The 13,538-nt window shown below is 39.4% G+C and overlaps 2 protein-coding genes across 2 annotated transcripts; both read left to right on the forward strand.

Moving 5' to 3' along the window:
• Window positions 1-4,482: 4,482 nt before the first annotated feature.
• LOC138743147 (protocadherin-10-like) lies at window positions 4,483-7,634 on the forward strand. Its single transcript, XM_069898042.1, has one exon. The coding sequence runs from the start codon at window positions 4,640-4,642 to the stop codon at window positions 6,968-6,970; it is 2,331 nt and encodes a 776-aa protein (XP_069754143.1). The 5' UTR covers window positions 4,483-4,639; the 3' UTR covers window positions 6,971-7,634.
• Window positions 7,635-9,396: 1,762 nt separating this feature from the next.
• On the forward strand, window positions 9,397-13,027 carry LOC138742807 (protocadherin-10-like). Its single transcript, XM_069897743.1, has 2 exons — window positions 9,397-12,177; window positions 12,721-13,027. Exon 1 carries the CDS (start codon window positions 9,438-9,440, stop codon window positions 11,832-11,834), a length of 2,397 nt encoding a protein of 798 aa, XP_069753844.1. The 5' UTR covers window positions 9,397-9,437; the 3' UTR covers window positions 11,835-12,177; window positions 12,721-13,027.
• Window positions 13,028-13,538: the final 511 nt, after the last annotated feature.

Below are 13,538 nucleotides of genomic sequence, written 5' to 3' on the forward strand. Positions count from 1 at the left end.
TAATTTTATTGAGAATAGGTTCTTGAACTCACCAGCCTCCGCATCAAAATATGTTCCTCTGAAATTTCCACTGCCTACCAGTGATTCCACCACAAGAGTCATGTTATTCTCTCCTACCCTCTCCACCTTTCACCGGGACTGCTCCCTCAATGACACTCTTGTCCACTTCTCCCTCCCCACCAATCGTCCCCTTGGAATATAAACAATCATGATTATGTTGTCTTTGTAAATGTTAGCTCACCATCCATGGGTGCTACAATTTATAACGTGATTGCATTCGACCACTACCTGGACCAGAATGCAATCCTGGATCCTTTTCATCGAATATGAAACAAAACTAGTTCTCAAGCTTTTTGTTACACATTGATTCATGGAATTTACATGAATTCAAATTTACGCATTGCACTCGTTTGACTAGAAGAAACGCAGGAACGTCCAGTTCTATATGCCACCCAAGGAGGCTGTGCTTCCGCTAAGCAGAAGCGTTTCAGAGAATGTGATCATCCTGCATCAAATGACAAGGGTCCTGAAATTATTTCGTCGTCATTGCAGAGTGAATCAGCAAGTGGTGGAACTTGGTCGTCAAGATAATGGCTACGATTTAGTTTCTGTTCAGAACGCAGGACTCTTTTTTTTTATCAACCGCAGAGATCAAGTAACCCCAGTTTATTGAGTGTGAACATAACTCCCGTGAAATTAGGATGAGAACTATATTGAAGCGAATACCAGCACACAAACTCTGATCGTTTTGGTAAAGGACCATTGGGAACGGAGCCTCTACAGCAGAGTTACAATATACATACAAAGTGGAGAATACAGCGTACACCATCACTGAAAACAATAATCTAGTTCTAAATGGGGGAAAAATGAAGATAGCCTGACGAAGAGGGTGCTGGGAGTCCTCGTGCAGTATAGCCTGAATGTAACCTTGCATATTGAGTCGTAAAAGCAAATGTAATGCTTGCATTCGTTTCAAGGGCAATGGAATTTAAAAGGAGTATTGTGATGTTTAGGCTTTATAAGTCACTGGTGAGACCTCAAGGAATCACGTGGAGTATTCTGAGCAGTTTCTAGCTCCTCGTTTAAAAAAGTATATGCTCATGTTGGAGATGGTACAGAGGAGTTTCACAAGGATGATTTCCGGTGTGTAAAGGCTATAACGTGGGGGGCGTTCGACAGCTTTTGGCCTGTCCTTGTTGGAAGTTAGGAGAATTCAAGGCGGGGGGGTGGGGTGCTTCTCATTGAAACATTTTGAATGTTGAACTATATGATGAAGAGAACAGATGTGGAAAGGATACTTCGCAAGGTGGAAAGTCTAGGATAAGACAGCTCAACTCAGGATTGAAGGGCGTCCTCTTAGAACAGAGATGCGTACGGATTTCTTCGGCATGAAGATGGCAAATCTGTGAACATGGTTGCGACAGGCGGTTGTCAAGGTCAGATCATTGGGTGTATTTAAGGCAGATGATGACAGGTAATTGAATAGCAATGGTATCAAAGGTTATGGGAAGGTTGGGGTGTATGGCTGAGTATCAGCTCAAGATTAAATGGCGGTGCAGCGTCGATGGGCTGAAGAGCCTTTTATGCTTTTATGTTTTATGCTCTAATTGTTTTACAGAATTAATTGAAGAGAAAGCGACTAATTTGAATTAGTCTGAAAAATACTTATCATCGATAAGTATCACCGTGTAATTATTTCATGAGGTTAAGACAAAACACTCAGAAGTAGGATGAAAAATGATTTTTAAATATTTCTGTAAATTTTATTCATTTCGATTTACCGTAACATTTTGAATAATTTTATTGAGAATAGATTCTTGTTTGGTTTACTCCTGAAAGATTCGCCTGCAAGCATTATTATTATTTTAAATGTGCAAAAATTAGCAAATTAACTGAATCCCAGATGCATTGATGGCGCCGTTAAAATCTGTTGGAGTTCGAGTGTGGTGATCTGGATAAACTGAATGATTATCACGCATTGGACGATTAAAAAATTCAATAATTCAGAGGAAAAAAATCCACTACATCTCCCTTTTCAAACTATGAATACTTATTATCAAATTCTGCTTCTTTGTTTTCGATCGACATTTTTTCCATAGGTTAAAGGTTTCATTCAAGGATTCAACTTTGTCAACCTCTCCAGCACTCTCATGAATGCTTTTAAATCCCACTCTAAACACCCAGGACATAATGGTGCCTTGTGCTCCAGATGTGATCTCAGCAGTTTCTGTGAAGTTGTGCAGATATTTCTATTCTTTATCTCTTTCATTGAAAACCGACTTTCCAAAAGGTTTCTATGCCGAGTCCTTGAGTTTCATGCATAAGACTCTTGAGATCCCTTTGTCCGTCACGTCAGCTGCAACAAGATCCCACCAGCAGTCAAAATATCTCCATCCTATATATATGTCTGCCTTCTACAGCGACGACTCTCATAGCGATTGCTTCGTTTGCGTTATCCTCCACACCGCTGTCTCCACGCACCCTGTCGCATTCACTACAAGGATAGCAGCTACAATACGTTCATTCTCCTCTATTCCCAACATCCAGGGACGTAAAGAGCCTTTCTAGGTAAGGAAAATATTGACACGTACTTTCTTCTAACGTTGTATTCTCCTTTCGTTGCTCCTGACGTGGCAAAGATAGATGAGGCAACAATATTGTGGAACACCCGCGCCCTATCCACAATGATCAACCTGACATTCCGCCTACTTGCCAATGAAACACTTCTTTCCATTTTCATGTTCTCCACTGCTCGGGAAGGACCAAACGCGAATTAAAATAAAATAACCTAATATTCTGCCTGGGTAACATACAACCCAATCGCATAAATCATTGGAAAATATCCCTTCAGAAGGAAAATAATAAATTGCTCCATGATTCAAACTATGAGAAATTGCAGCATTCTCTTGCGCCGAGAATATGGGGGAGCCCGTATATGAATTTGAAAACAAACGTCAGATTGCAGGTGCTGCAGTTATCACCGAAGTTATCGCTGGAGGAGCTCGACGGTTCATGCAGCATCCATGGAAAGCCAAAGGCAAGTGACGTTTCGGGCACAAGCAGTTTATATATGATGATAATAAGGCAGACAGAAATAAGAAGGAAGTTGGAGGGAGAGGTAAGGAGGGAAAGGGGCTTAAAGTGATAAGGGAGGGACAGATGGCGAAAAAGGATACTGATAGGTGTAAAGGAGAAAAGGGGCTGATGTGCTAAAGGTAAAGAGTAGGACAGATGAGAAAAAATGAATGAGCAGGGGCATGGGATGGGGGGCGGTGAGGGGAGGGCGAACCGTAAATTGGAGGTTGATATTAATGTCGTCTTGTTGGAGACTGACGAAATGGAATATAATGTGTTTGTTATGCGTTGTGTCAACCTGACAGTGGATAGGGCAATTGATGCAAATGTCAGTATGGCAAAAGAGTGTGGAATTGTTTGCTACTGGTAGATCCCTGTGGTTCCAGCGGTAGGCAAAAGCTTAAAATGATACAGACACTTCCAAAGTTGAATTTGAGCTTGTATACAATAGCAATCTGTGAGTTGTAAGTTTGTTGCACCAAAACATTACTTGTGTAGTTCTTGTCGCCTCGCAATAGAAATAAATTTAAAGTTGATAAGAGTGCAGAGATTCATCAGAATAGAGGGCAATATTGAGACTGGAGGGTTTGCGTTATGAAGAGAGATATTTTGGACAGAGTCTTTATTCAGTGAAGCTGAGTGCGGTGTTGACTCAAAGAAATACACGAGAGGCACATATAAAATAATTCTTCACAGTCATTCCCAATATTGATGATTGTAGAACTGGGGAAATGGTGGATGTGAGAATTTAGTAGCGATCTGACGGGCAAAACCCTTATGCAGATGCTGGTATGCAAGTGAAATGAGCTCCCAGAGGAAGCTTAGGAAAAGAAAGAAAAATAAGGGTCAGAATGGGTTGGATCGATTTGGTTAAAATAAAATGAAGGCAAATAGGACTGGCCTAGAGTTCCAAATTGTTCGACATACAGAAATGATGCTAGGGCCCTTCCCTTCTATATGGCTCACTTGACGCCATAATGTCTCTTAAAGATGTTGGATTATGTTCCACATCTCTATCACACCGTCACTCGCAAACACTGCAAAAATCTATTGGATGTAACTTTAAACAAGCCCTATTAATATTAAGCATCAAGAAAAATGTTGAGAATTGCAATTATTAATTTAAATTATTTTGCAAGGGATTTCGGTGCATCTTTTTAAAAGATATCACCCCGATTTTATGAATAAAACAGGTATAATAGCTATGGTTCCGCATGTTCGAAAGGTCGGAATTTCAGTTGTCCACACAAATATTGACTTTGGAGCAGTTTCGCTTTAAGAGCAGTTGCTGCAATTATTGGCTAGGGCTCATCGTGTCGCTGTCTACCAATGAGCAGATGAAGCATTGATGGAGATCTACCCCTCCAATTCAGTGAAACGCAGAGCAGAAGCGAAGAGAAAGACGATGTTTAGGTTTATGCTGTGCGGACATATTCAGCGAAGCTACTTAAGTTCGCTCTTTGTTTTCCCTATTTCCTCCAAGATATATTGATCAAATTACCAACGGGAGAAATGGTGATATTAACACCGGATTTTTATCCCTTTTAATTGGAAATCTGGAACAATGGCGTTCGCAATTTGTTACTTTGTCCTGATATTTGCGTTGGACTCCGTCTCGGTGCAAATTCACTTTTCGATTCCCGAGGAGCAGGAGCGTGGCACCATTGTTGGGAATATCGCCGAGAGACTGGAACTCGACACTTGGGAATTATCAGCTCGGATACTTCGGCTGGTCCATGACGAAAGAAAGAAATATATAGAGGTAAACCCGAATAACGGCATTGTATATGTGACTGAAGTAATTGACAGGGAAGAGATATGCAAGCAAAACCCTATCTGCATCCTTAGGTATCAAATAACGCTCGACAGTCCATTTGAAATACACCCGATTTCAGTGGGGATACAAGATATAAATGATAATTCACCAGAATTTCCGAAGCCGGAAATATCCCTGCAGATCAGCGAATTAATTGCGCCAGGGGCGCGCTTTCCTCTCGAGAGTGCATACGACCCAGACGTGGGGACAAACGCAATCACCATGTACCACATTAGTCCAAACGAATACTTCGCTATCAAGATACAGACGAGAACGGACGGGAGCAAAAGTGCTCATCTGTTGTTGAAGAAATACTTAGACCGTGAGCAGCAGTCGACCTATCAGTTGATACTGACGGCGATTGATGGCGGCATTCCTCGGAGGTCTGGCACGACTCAAATAAAGATAGCTGTGGCGGATGTCAACGATAACGCGCCTTTATTTGACCATGACATTTATAAGGTGCGTGTAGTTGAAAATATTGCAGAAGGTAGCCTGGTCACCAAAATTAGTGCGACCGATTTGGATATAGGGGTGAACGCAGAGCTGACGTATTCTTTCACAAGTCACGTGCCGAATCATTTTCGCGACCTGTTCGAGATGGACCCGAAAACCGGCGAGATCAGAGTCGGTGGAGTATTGGACTTTGAAGAAATGAGTGTGTATGAACTCGATGTCGAAGCTGTGGACAGCGGTTTAGCCGGCATGACAGGAAATGCTAAAGTTGTAGTCGGATTAATAGATATGAATGACAACGCTCCTAAAATTGAGGTAACCTTGGTGACTGGCGAAGTGCGTGAGGACGCTCCTTTTGGAACAGTAATTGCAGTCATTAGTGTAACAGATTTAGATTCTGGCGAATATGGAGAAGTACAATGTCAGGCCCCAGAGCATCTTCCTTTTAAACTTCTTAAGTCATCGAAGAACAACTATAAATTAGTCACCAATAATGTTTTGGATCGTGAAGACTTCCCGGCATACAACATCACTATTTCGGCCTGCGACGGTGGACTTCCTCCCCTTTCGACAAACAAAACTATGTTTATATCTATTTCTGATGTAAATGACAATGCCCCAAGGTTTACGCAATCTTTCTACAGTGCGTACCTGGCGGAGAACAATACGCCGGGCTCTTCCATATTTGCTGTCACGGCTGTAGATCCGGATTTAAATCAGAACGGAGACGTTTCATACTCAATTGTAGAGAATCAAATGGAAGATGTTTCCGCATCTGTGCATGCCACTATTAACTCGAGAAGTGGCATCATTTACGCATTGTTCTCTTTTGACTATGAGGAAATGAAACATTTCCAAATCAAACTTAAAGCCCAGGATGCTGGGTCTCCTCCACTGAGCAGCACTGCCATTGTGAATTTTATTATCCTGGACCAAAATGACAACGCTCCCCTTATCATTGCGCCTTTAACATGGAACAGTACGGCAGTGGTGGAGATAGAGCCTCACTTGACATTTGCAGAGAATGTGATCACAAAAGTAATTGCAACAGATGCTGATTCCGGTCAGAACTCACGACTTTCGTATCAACTGCTGGAAGCCAGTGATCCCAGTCTCTTTACCTTGGGATCTCTCTCTGGGGAAATACGAGCCACCCGAAGTTTAAGGAAGCACGACATCATTGCAGAGAGACTGGTTATCACTGTGAAAGACAGTGGACAGCCGAGCCTCTCTAGTACGGCCACAATCACATTTTCTATCTTGCCTAATGTCACTGACAAATCAATTGAACAAACAGACAAGCCGAGATATTTCACGCAGTTTTCACCACTGAATCATTACTTAATTATCGTTTTCGGATCGTCGTCCTTGGTGTTTCTTGTAATCATAATTTTCCTAGTTGTGCTGAAGATTAGACAAGACCCAGGACGATCAACAGTCTCGAATTTACATCCACGAAATGATATGTTAAATTATTCTGGAGTTCGTCAACACGATAGCTATCATTATACAATGTCCTTATCTCCAGAATCTTCGAAAAGCGATTTTTTGTTTCTCAAGCCGTGCCATCCCACTTTACCTTTCATTGATTTGGATATCCGTGACACCAGTGCAGTGAAATAATTCACATGCAACTTATGTTTGCTGGCTTCTTGTATATCTTACTGGATACACCTTTTGCATTCAGCCAAAGCATGAAACTGTTAGTGGAAAGAAAAGCGTTTTAGTTCTGTTTTACGATTATTGAATGCTTCTTTTAACCCTGCTAAACAATGCATGATGTATTATGTTACTTTGAAACCCATACATACATAAACCGATCAATAGTTCAGAGCTAGGACGTGCTGATCAGTTGATGAGATCATATATTGTAAGATTTCACAGAATGAAAACAACATGGATTTAAAATGCTTTGTTTTATCAATAAATGACGTAAGCGTTAGTATTTTCACGGAAAATACCTTTAATGGGAATGGTGTATACTTTTCAGACTGATCATCGTTAAAACTTTTATTATGAAGATTTACATTGAGATGAAGGATCCTCACCCAGTTGATTCAATTAGTCCTGGATAAACGAGGTTCTTGCAAAGTTTTGAGTGCTGGAAAAAGTTATGGTTTTGATAAAACAGGATCTTGTTCCTTCAATGTGGATTATCCACAACAAAGAGACTTCAATATGATTTGTGTATGGAGAAAAGAAGAGCTATAAATTGCGACCTTGACTTAATATTGCTTATCAATAATAATTAATTTCGCTCCGTCATTTTCCATGCAGGAACCCTGTGACGTTGGTTTACATTCTTGTCATCATCCGAATCATGTCGAATATATTTTGTCATTTTTGTTCAAGGCGTCTTGCGCTGCTCTTTAAAATGCAGATCCTGATACTGTAAATGTTGAAGGTTCTTCATCTACCGATGTTCGATAGATATTGGCATAAGCTCATAATAATCATTTGGGCATACTCAACGCAGAAAAAAAAAACAACTACATCCATTCATTCACTTCAATTCCATCGCTGTCTCCATATGTCTCCCTTCATTACACTTTATCTTGCATATTCTCTTTCGGCATTTCCGAAAATGGATTAAAATTATTTATGCGTTTGTTTATGTTATTCCACATTTCAGAATCAAGAAAACTAACATCAAAACAAAATTTATAGATGTATTTTCACCTTAATTTACAATGTTCTGTTGGTCCGGAATTCACCTCTCCTTCTTAATGAGAGCAGAATGATGCTATCTTCTAACTACAGTGCAGGGAAATGGCGTAATATACCCCAGAGAATATGTTTAGTTGGGATAAACGAAATTAATTACCTTCGTTGGATTATAATTTCTGATAGCTATGAAGTACTGAACGTGGGATTAACGTTAATTTCATCGCAGCACTTGTGAACCTCCTTCAATCTGAACATAACCCTCAAAAATATTACAAAAAACAACTCATGTTTCATGGAACATTCTAGCACTCACAATGTACTGACACATTTTACATCAGAACTGAAACAATTATGTTTCTGCTGAAACAAAAGAAAATAATTCTCTCTTTAATCCAACAAATGCTGAAGGAATTGATCAAAACATTGTCACTCATTCAATGTCCCCACTTCAAACACAACTCCATCAGCCTCAAAGATTGTGCAGACATTCAGACTGTAGGTTGAAGGAGAAGGTATTTCATAGAATCATATGGGACTTGACTAAAGTTATGTGAGGAGAAAGTTTAATTCTGAGATACTCCTGGGTTATTCAATAGGAATGAACATAACCCATCTATTTTTTTTCTCTATGGATTATTAAGTCTTTGGATCTCTCTCCGAGACATGGAGGGGAGATATAGATACACCACATAGAGTAATTAAGAGCATCAGTGGTCGGAATTCGCGTTACAATCTGATCAATTAAAATCTTAAAATATGAAGTAGGATCGAGAGGCCAGGATCATAGCACCTCCTCCAATTTCTTGTATTCCTGAGACAAAAGTCGGGTCTCCAATACATTTCTGAATATTCGAACATCTGAAGGTACTGACATCTAATGCTGCAAGACTTAGTTACTGTTGTGTATACTTTGCGTTATATCATGCACATGTGAGAAGTACTGTTCAGGTGACTCGGTGACAATAAATGTCGAAAGATATAAGCGTTTTGTTCAGGAAACACATAAGTTAGGCTTCTATATTTTGTTACAACACATCTTCAAAGTGGATCTAAATCACTGTATTGTGTATTTCTATTTTGGGATTATAATTGCACACGTTTAAATAGAAGAAGAAAAATATATTTGGAACAGTCTAGCTTTAAGGGCAATTGTTGCAGTTATTGGGTGGAACACTTTGTGTCGCTGTCTACCAATAAGATGCAGAGTGGCTATAAGAGATCTACCCCTTCCTTCGGCAGGAGACCGTGAGGAGCGGAAGGGAGTTAAGGTTCCGTTTGCGTTTAAGCCATGGTCTGAAACCTCCGGCTGCGTTTCTATTTCCATGGATTTATTTCAGCATTCGACGGATTCCATTAATGCCAGACGTCATTGTTGTTGAGTGTTAAATATTTGGAATTTGATGAGAAATTCTATTCTCGAACAATGGCGACTGCAACCAGCAGCGCGATGCGCTTTATTTGCATGCTCTTTGTGTCGGCCCACGTTGCGGGACAAATTCGCTACTCAATTCCAGAGGAGCTGGATCACGGGACTTTTGTTGGAAATATAGCCGAGGAGTTAAAAATTAAGATTCGGGAACTGTCATCTCGAAAGCTTCGCCTGATTCCTGATGTCACGAGAAAATATTTGGCGTTAAACCTACAAAGTGGGATTTTGTTTGTCAATGAAAGGATCGACAGGGATCAGCTTTGTGGCCAGAGCTCTTTCTGTTCTATTTCTTATAAAATTGCCCTCGATAACCCTCTGGAAATGCATAGTGTTGTCGTGGAAATAACGGATGTCAACGACAATTCACCGAGCTTTTCTAAATATGATTTTACTTTGCGGATTTCTGAGTTAATTGCTTCAGGAACACGCTTCCCGCTAGAGTCCGCACAAGATTCTGATGTGGGCACAAATACCATTAGCTCTTACCAGATCAACCCAAATGAAAACTTCGATCTCAAAGTGCAGAAAAGAAGCAACGGGGATATAATTGCTGAATTGTCACTGAGGAAATCGTTAGACCGTGAGCAACAGTCAACGTTTCATCTTGTACTTATGGCCGTTGATGGTGGGATTCCGCAGAGAACCGGCACTGCTCAACTCATTGTCAGTGTAGTAGACGTGAATGATAATGTTCCTGTGTTCGACCATGAATTATACCGAGCTAAAATTCAGGAAAACGCTCTCAAAGGTACGTTAGTGACGCGAGTTAGTGCTGTTGATTTAGATGAAGGTACAAATGCTGAGTTAATCTATTCTTTCACGAGTCATACCTCACAAACGACTCAGGAATTGTTCAACGTAGACCTGGAAACAGGAGAGATCAGAGTTGAAGGAATACTAGATTTCGAACAGTGCAATATTTATGAGCTTGGTGTGGAAGCTATGGATAAAGGTCCATATGCACTTTCAGGGCACACGAAAATTATGGTTGAATTAATTGACTTGAATGATAATATCCCCGAGATACAGGTGACGTCCTTATCCAGTACAGTATCTGAGGATGCGCAGATTGGAACTGCATTAGCCGCAATTAGTGTAAATGATCCGGATTCTGGTGAAAATGGGCATGTGCGGTGCGATGTTGATCGGAACCTTCCATTTAAGCTCCAGCAGGTTTTACTCAACAACTATAATTTGGTGACTAAAGATACATTGGATCGTGAAACAGTTTCACAATATAACATTTCTATAATCGCCTCAGACAGAGGGACTCCGCCTCTTTCAACGCGTAAACACATTACAATCACTGTCTCCGACATAAATGATAACGCACCAAAATTTGCACAAGCCTCATACAACGTGTTTTTGACGGAGAACAACACACCCGGGGTTTCCATATTTGCTGTAACCGCTGTTGATACAGATTTGGATCCGAATGCAGAACTATCATATTCAGTCATGGATACTCAGATACAAGACGCATCACTAACTTCATTTATTACAATTAACTCTGAGAGTGGAATCCTTTTCGCTGTGCGGTCGTTTGACTACGAAAAACTGAAGAAATTCGAGATTAAAGTACAAGCTCAAGATGCAGGATTCCCTAAGCTGAGCAGCACTACCATTGTGAACATTATTATTTTAGACCAAAACGATAATGCACCAGTTATCGCTTCACCTTTATTGAAGAACAATGCAGCATTCCTGGAGATTGAGCGCAGCCTACTCTATCCAGGATACTTGGTCACTAAGATAATCGCAACCGATGCGGATTCAGGGCAAAACATGCGGCTTTCCTTCCAAATTTCGGAGAGCACCTATCCGAATCTCTTCGATGTGGGTCTACAATCTGGGGAAATTAAGATTATCCGAAATTTTAATAATGAAGACTCCGCCATTCAACAGATAGTCGTCCTGGTTAAGGATAACGGACAGCCGAGCCTTTCTTGCACGGCCACTCTCGTTGTATCAGTATTGGGTAATATCACTGAAAGAAATGTGCGTAAATTGCCACAAGCCGGAAAATTTAGCCAGTTTTCTGAACTGAATGTTTATTTAATTATCATATTTGGATCTACTTCATTCATTTTTCTTACCATCATAATTTTGCTGCTTGCACTAAAATGCAAGCAAAGTAGCGATGACAGCTTTGGAGAGAACAGATGTTGCCTTCCTTGCAGAAACCGGGCTTCGCGAAATCATTTTGATCGAGCAGCTGTTCGGCAAGAAATGGTAAATTGTAGTGGAGTAACTCCGACGCTTCCCATCACGGAAACCTATTATCATCCCTCGCGTGTATCTTCAGAATCTTTTAAAAGTGATTTTTTATTCCTACAACCAACAATGCCGGTAAATGATGGCCATGCTCGTAGTACAATAGTCAGAAAATGACATGCATAACAGTTTCTAGTGTAAGTAGTTTGTAAAATGTATATATCCTACAGTTGTGACCAAAGATCATTCATCCAAACCAGTTAATGACCATAACTACTTACCTTATAAGAACACTGCATGTTTACAACATGTCCATTTTTTTTCCGGAGAAAAAAAACATACATAACAGACATTGTTATGTCGTCAAATTTTGAAGTGTGTCACGTTTTGAATTAATGAGTACAGTAAATATCACTAGAGAACCTATTGGTTGTTTAGGATATGGTAACTTAAGGTTCATAGTTTTAAATTAATTAAAAGTAGCTTTAAAAAATGTGCTTTCTTCCAGCATATTTTCCATGTAAGTATTTGTCATACAGTAGATGAATAATTTTGTGTAAGTAGCATAAGATGGTTTTTTTTTTATATACGTGGAGCAGGTAATCATTAGATAAATTATATATACAACTAATGAAAGTTATGTTCTATGTCATTGTCCATTTAATTTCCATCTTCTATTCGTAAATTTGTAAATTCTATTATTACGAATGCCAAATAAGAGCATTTGTTTTGTGGAGACACAATAAATTCACTTCCAAGCTTTAGACCAGTGGTTTTCAAACATCTTCTTTCCATTCACATACCATTTTAAGTAATCCCTATGTTATAGGTTCTCTGTGATTAATCAGGGATTGCTGAAGGTGGTATGTGATTGGAAATAATAACTTTGAAAACCACTGTTTTAATCGTACCTAATTAACTCGTTATGTGCACAGTTTCGTAACTCCAAAGGAAATGAGCAAATGACAATTTTTCTCAAGCCAAATATTTCAGTAACAATTGGGTCTAGAGCAGTGGTTCTCAACATCTGTTCCCTCACTCTCACATCCCTTGCTATTCACAGCGCGCCTATGGCAAATGGATGACTTAAGGTGATGTGAGTAGAAAGAAAAACTGAAGACCACTACTTTAGACAATAAAATGAAACATGATGTTGCTCTGAGCAAACAGGACGAATCATGGGATAGTTGGGAAAAATGTCCAAGTTGTATGACTGCCAATAAAATATGTTTAAATAAACCACAATTGGCTCTTTAGTAACAGTGCGTCTATATCCCAGAAAATACGGAGTAGTGCATCCAGAAAATTAATTGTTGACAGAGGAAGTACAAACTATTGAACATTTATATATTTTAAACATAGATGATGTTTTATCCAATTATACATAATGTATCAATTAATATTAGCATATAAAATTAAAATGATCATTTATGCTTTTATCAAATTAAAAATGTGAACTTAATTCTATCTTTTATCTCAGGTAAACTATATTTTGAACATTGTAATGAATCCATCATTGCAGACAAAATGCAGTCCGCTTAGTTATCTATGTGACTTGATAACCCACATAATAAACCTCTTGTGGTTATGTTCTTCATAGAAATGCTATTCATTGGACATCAATCTTTTATTTCCATGAGAGTGGTGTTTGAAATATTGCAGTCAATAGTTCTGAAATAAAAAAATGTAACTCAGTGAGTCAGCTGGCAGAAGAAAAAGAATATTATTTGATCGAATTTGATTGTAGTGCTGAGGGTTTCCTGCATTTTTTTTTATTTTGGTGTTAGATATACAGAATGTGTAGCTCTTAGGGTTTTTTTTTTGTATTAAATATATAATACATTACTTCTGCAGAACAAGGATTGTTAAATCTTAAATATA

The sequence above is a fragment of the Narcine bancroftii genome, chromosome 9 (genome assembly GCF_036971445.1).
Source record: "Narcine bancroftii isolate sNarBan1 chromosome 9, sNarBan1.hap1, whole genome shotgun sequence".
Lineage (NCBI taxonomy): Eukaryota > Metazoa > Chordata > Chondrichthyes > Torpediniformes > Narcinidae > Narcine > Narcine bancroftii.

Coding starts and splice junctions, on each gene's coding strand:
- LOC138742807 (XM_069897743.1), top strand. CDS start 9,438: ATGGCGACTGCAACCAGCAGCGCGATGCGCTTTATTTGCATGCTCTTT.
- LOC138743147 (XM_069898042.1), top strand. CDS start 4,640: ATGGCGTTCGCAATTTGTTACTTTGTCCTGATATTTGCGTTGGACTCC.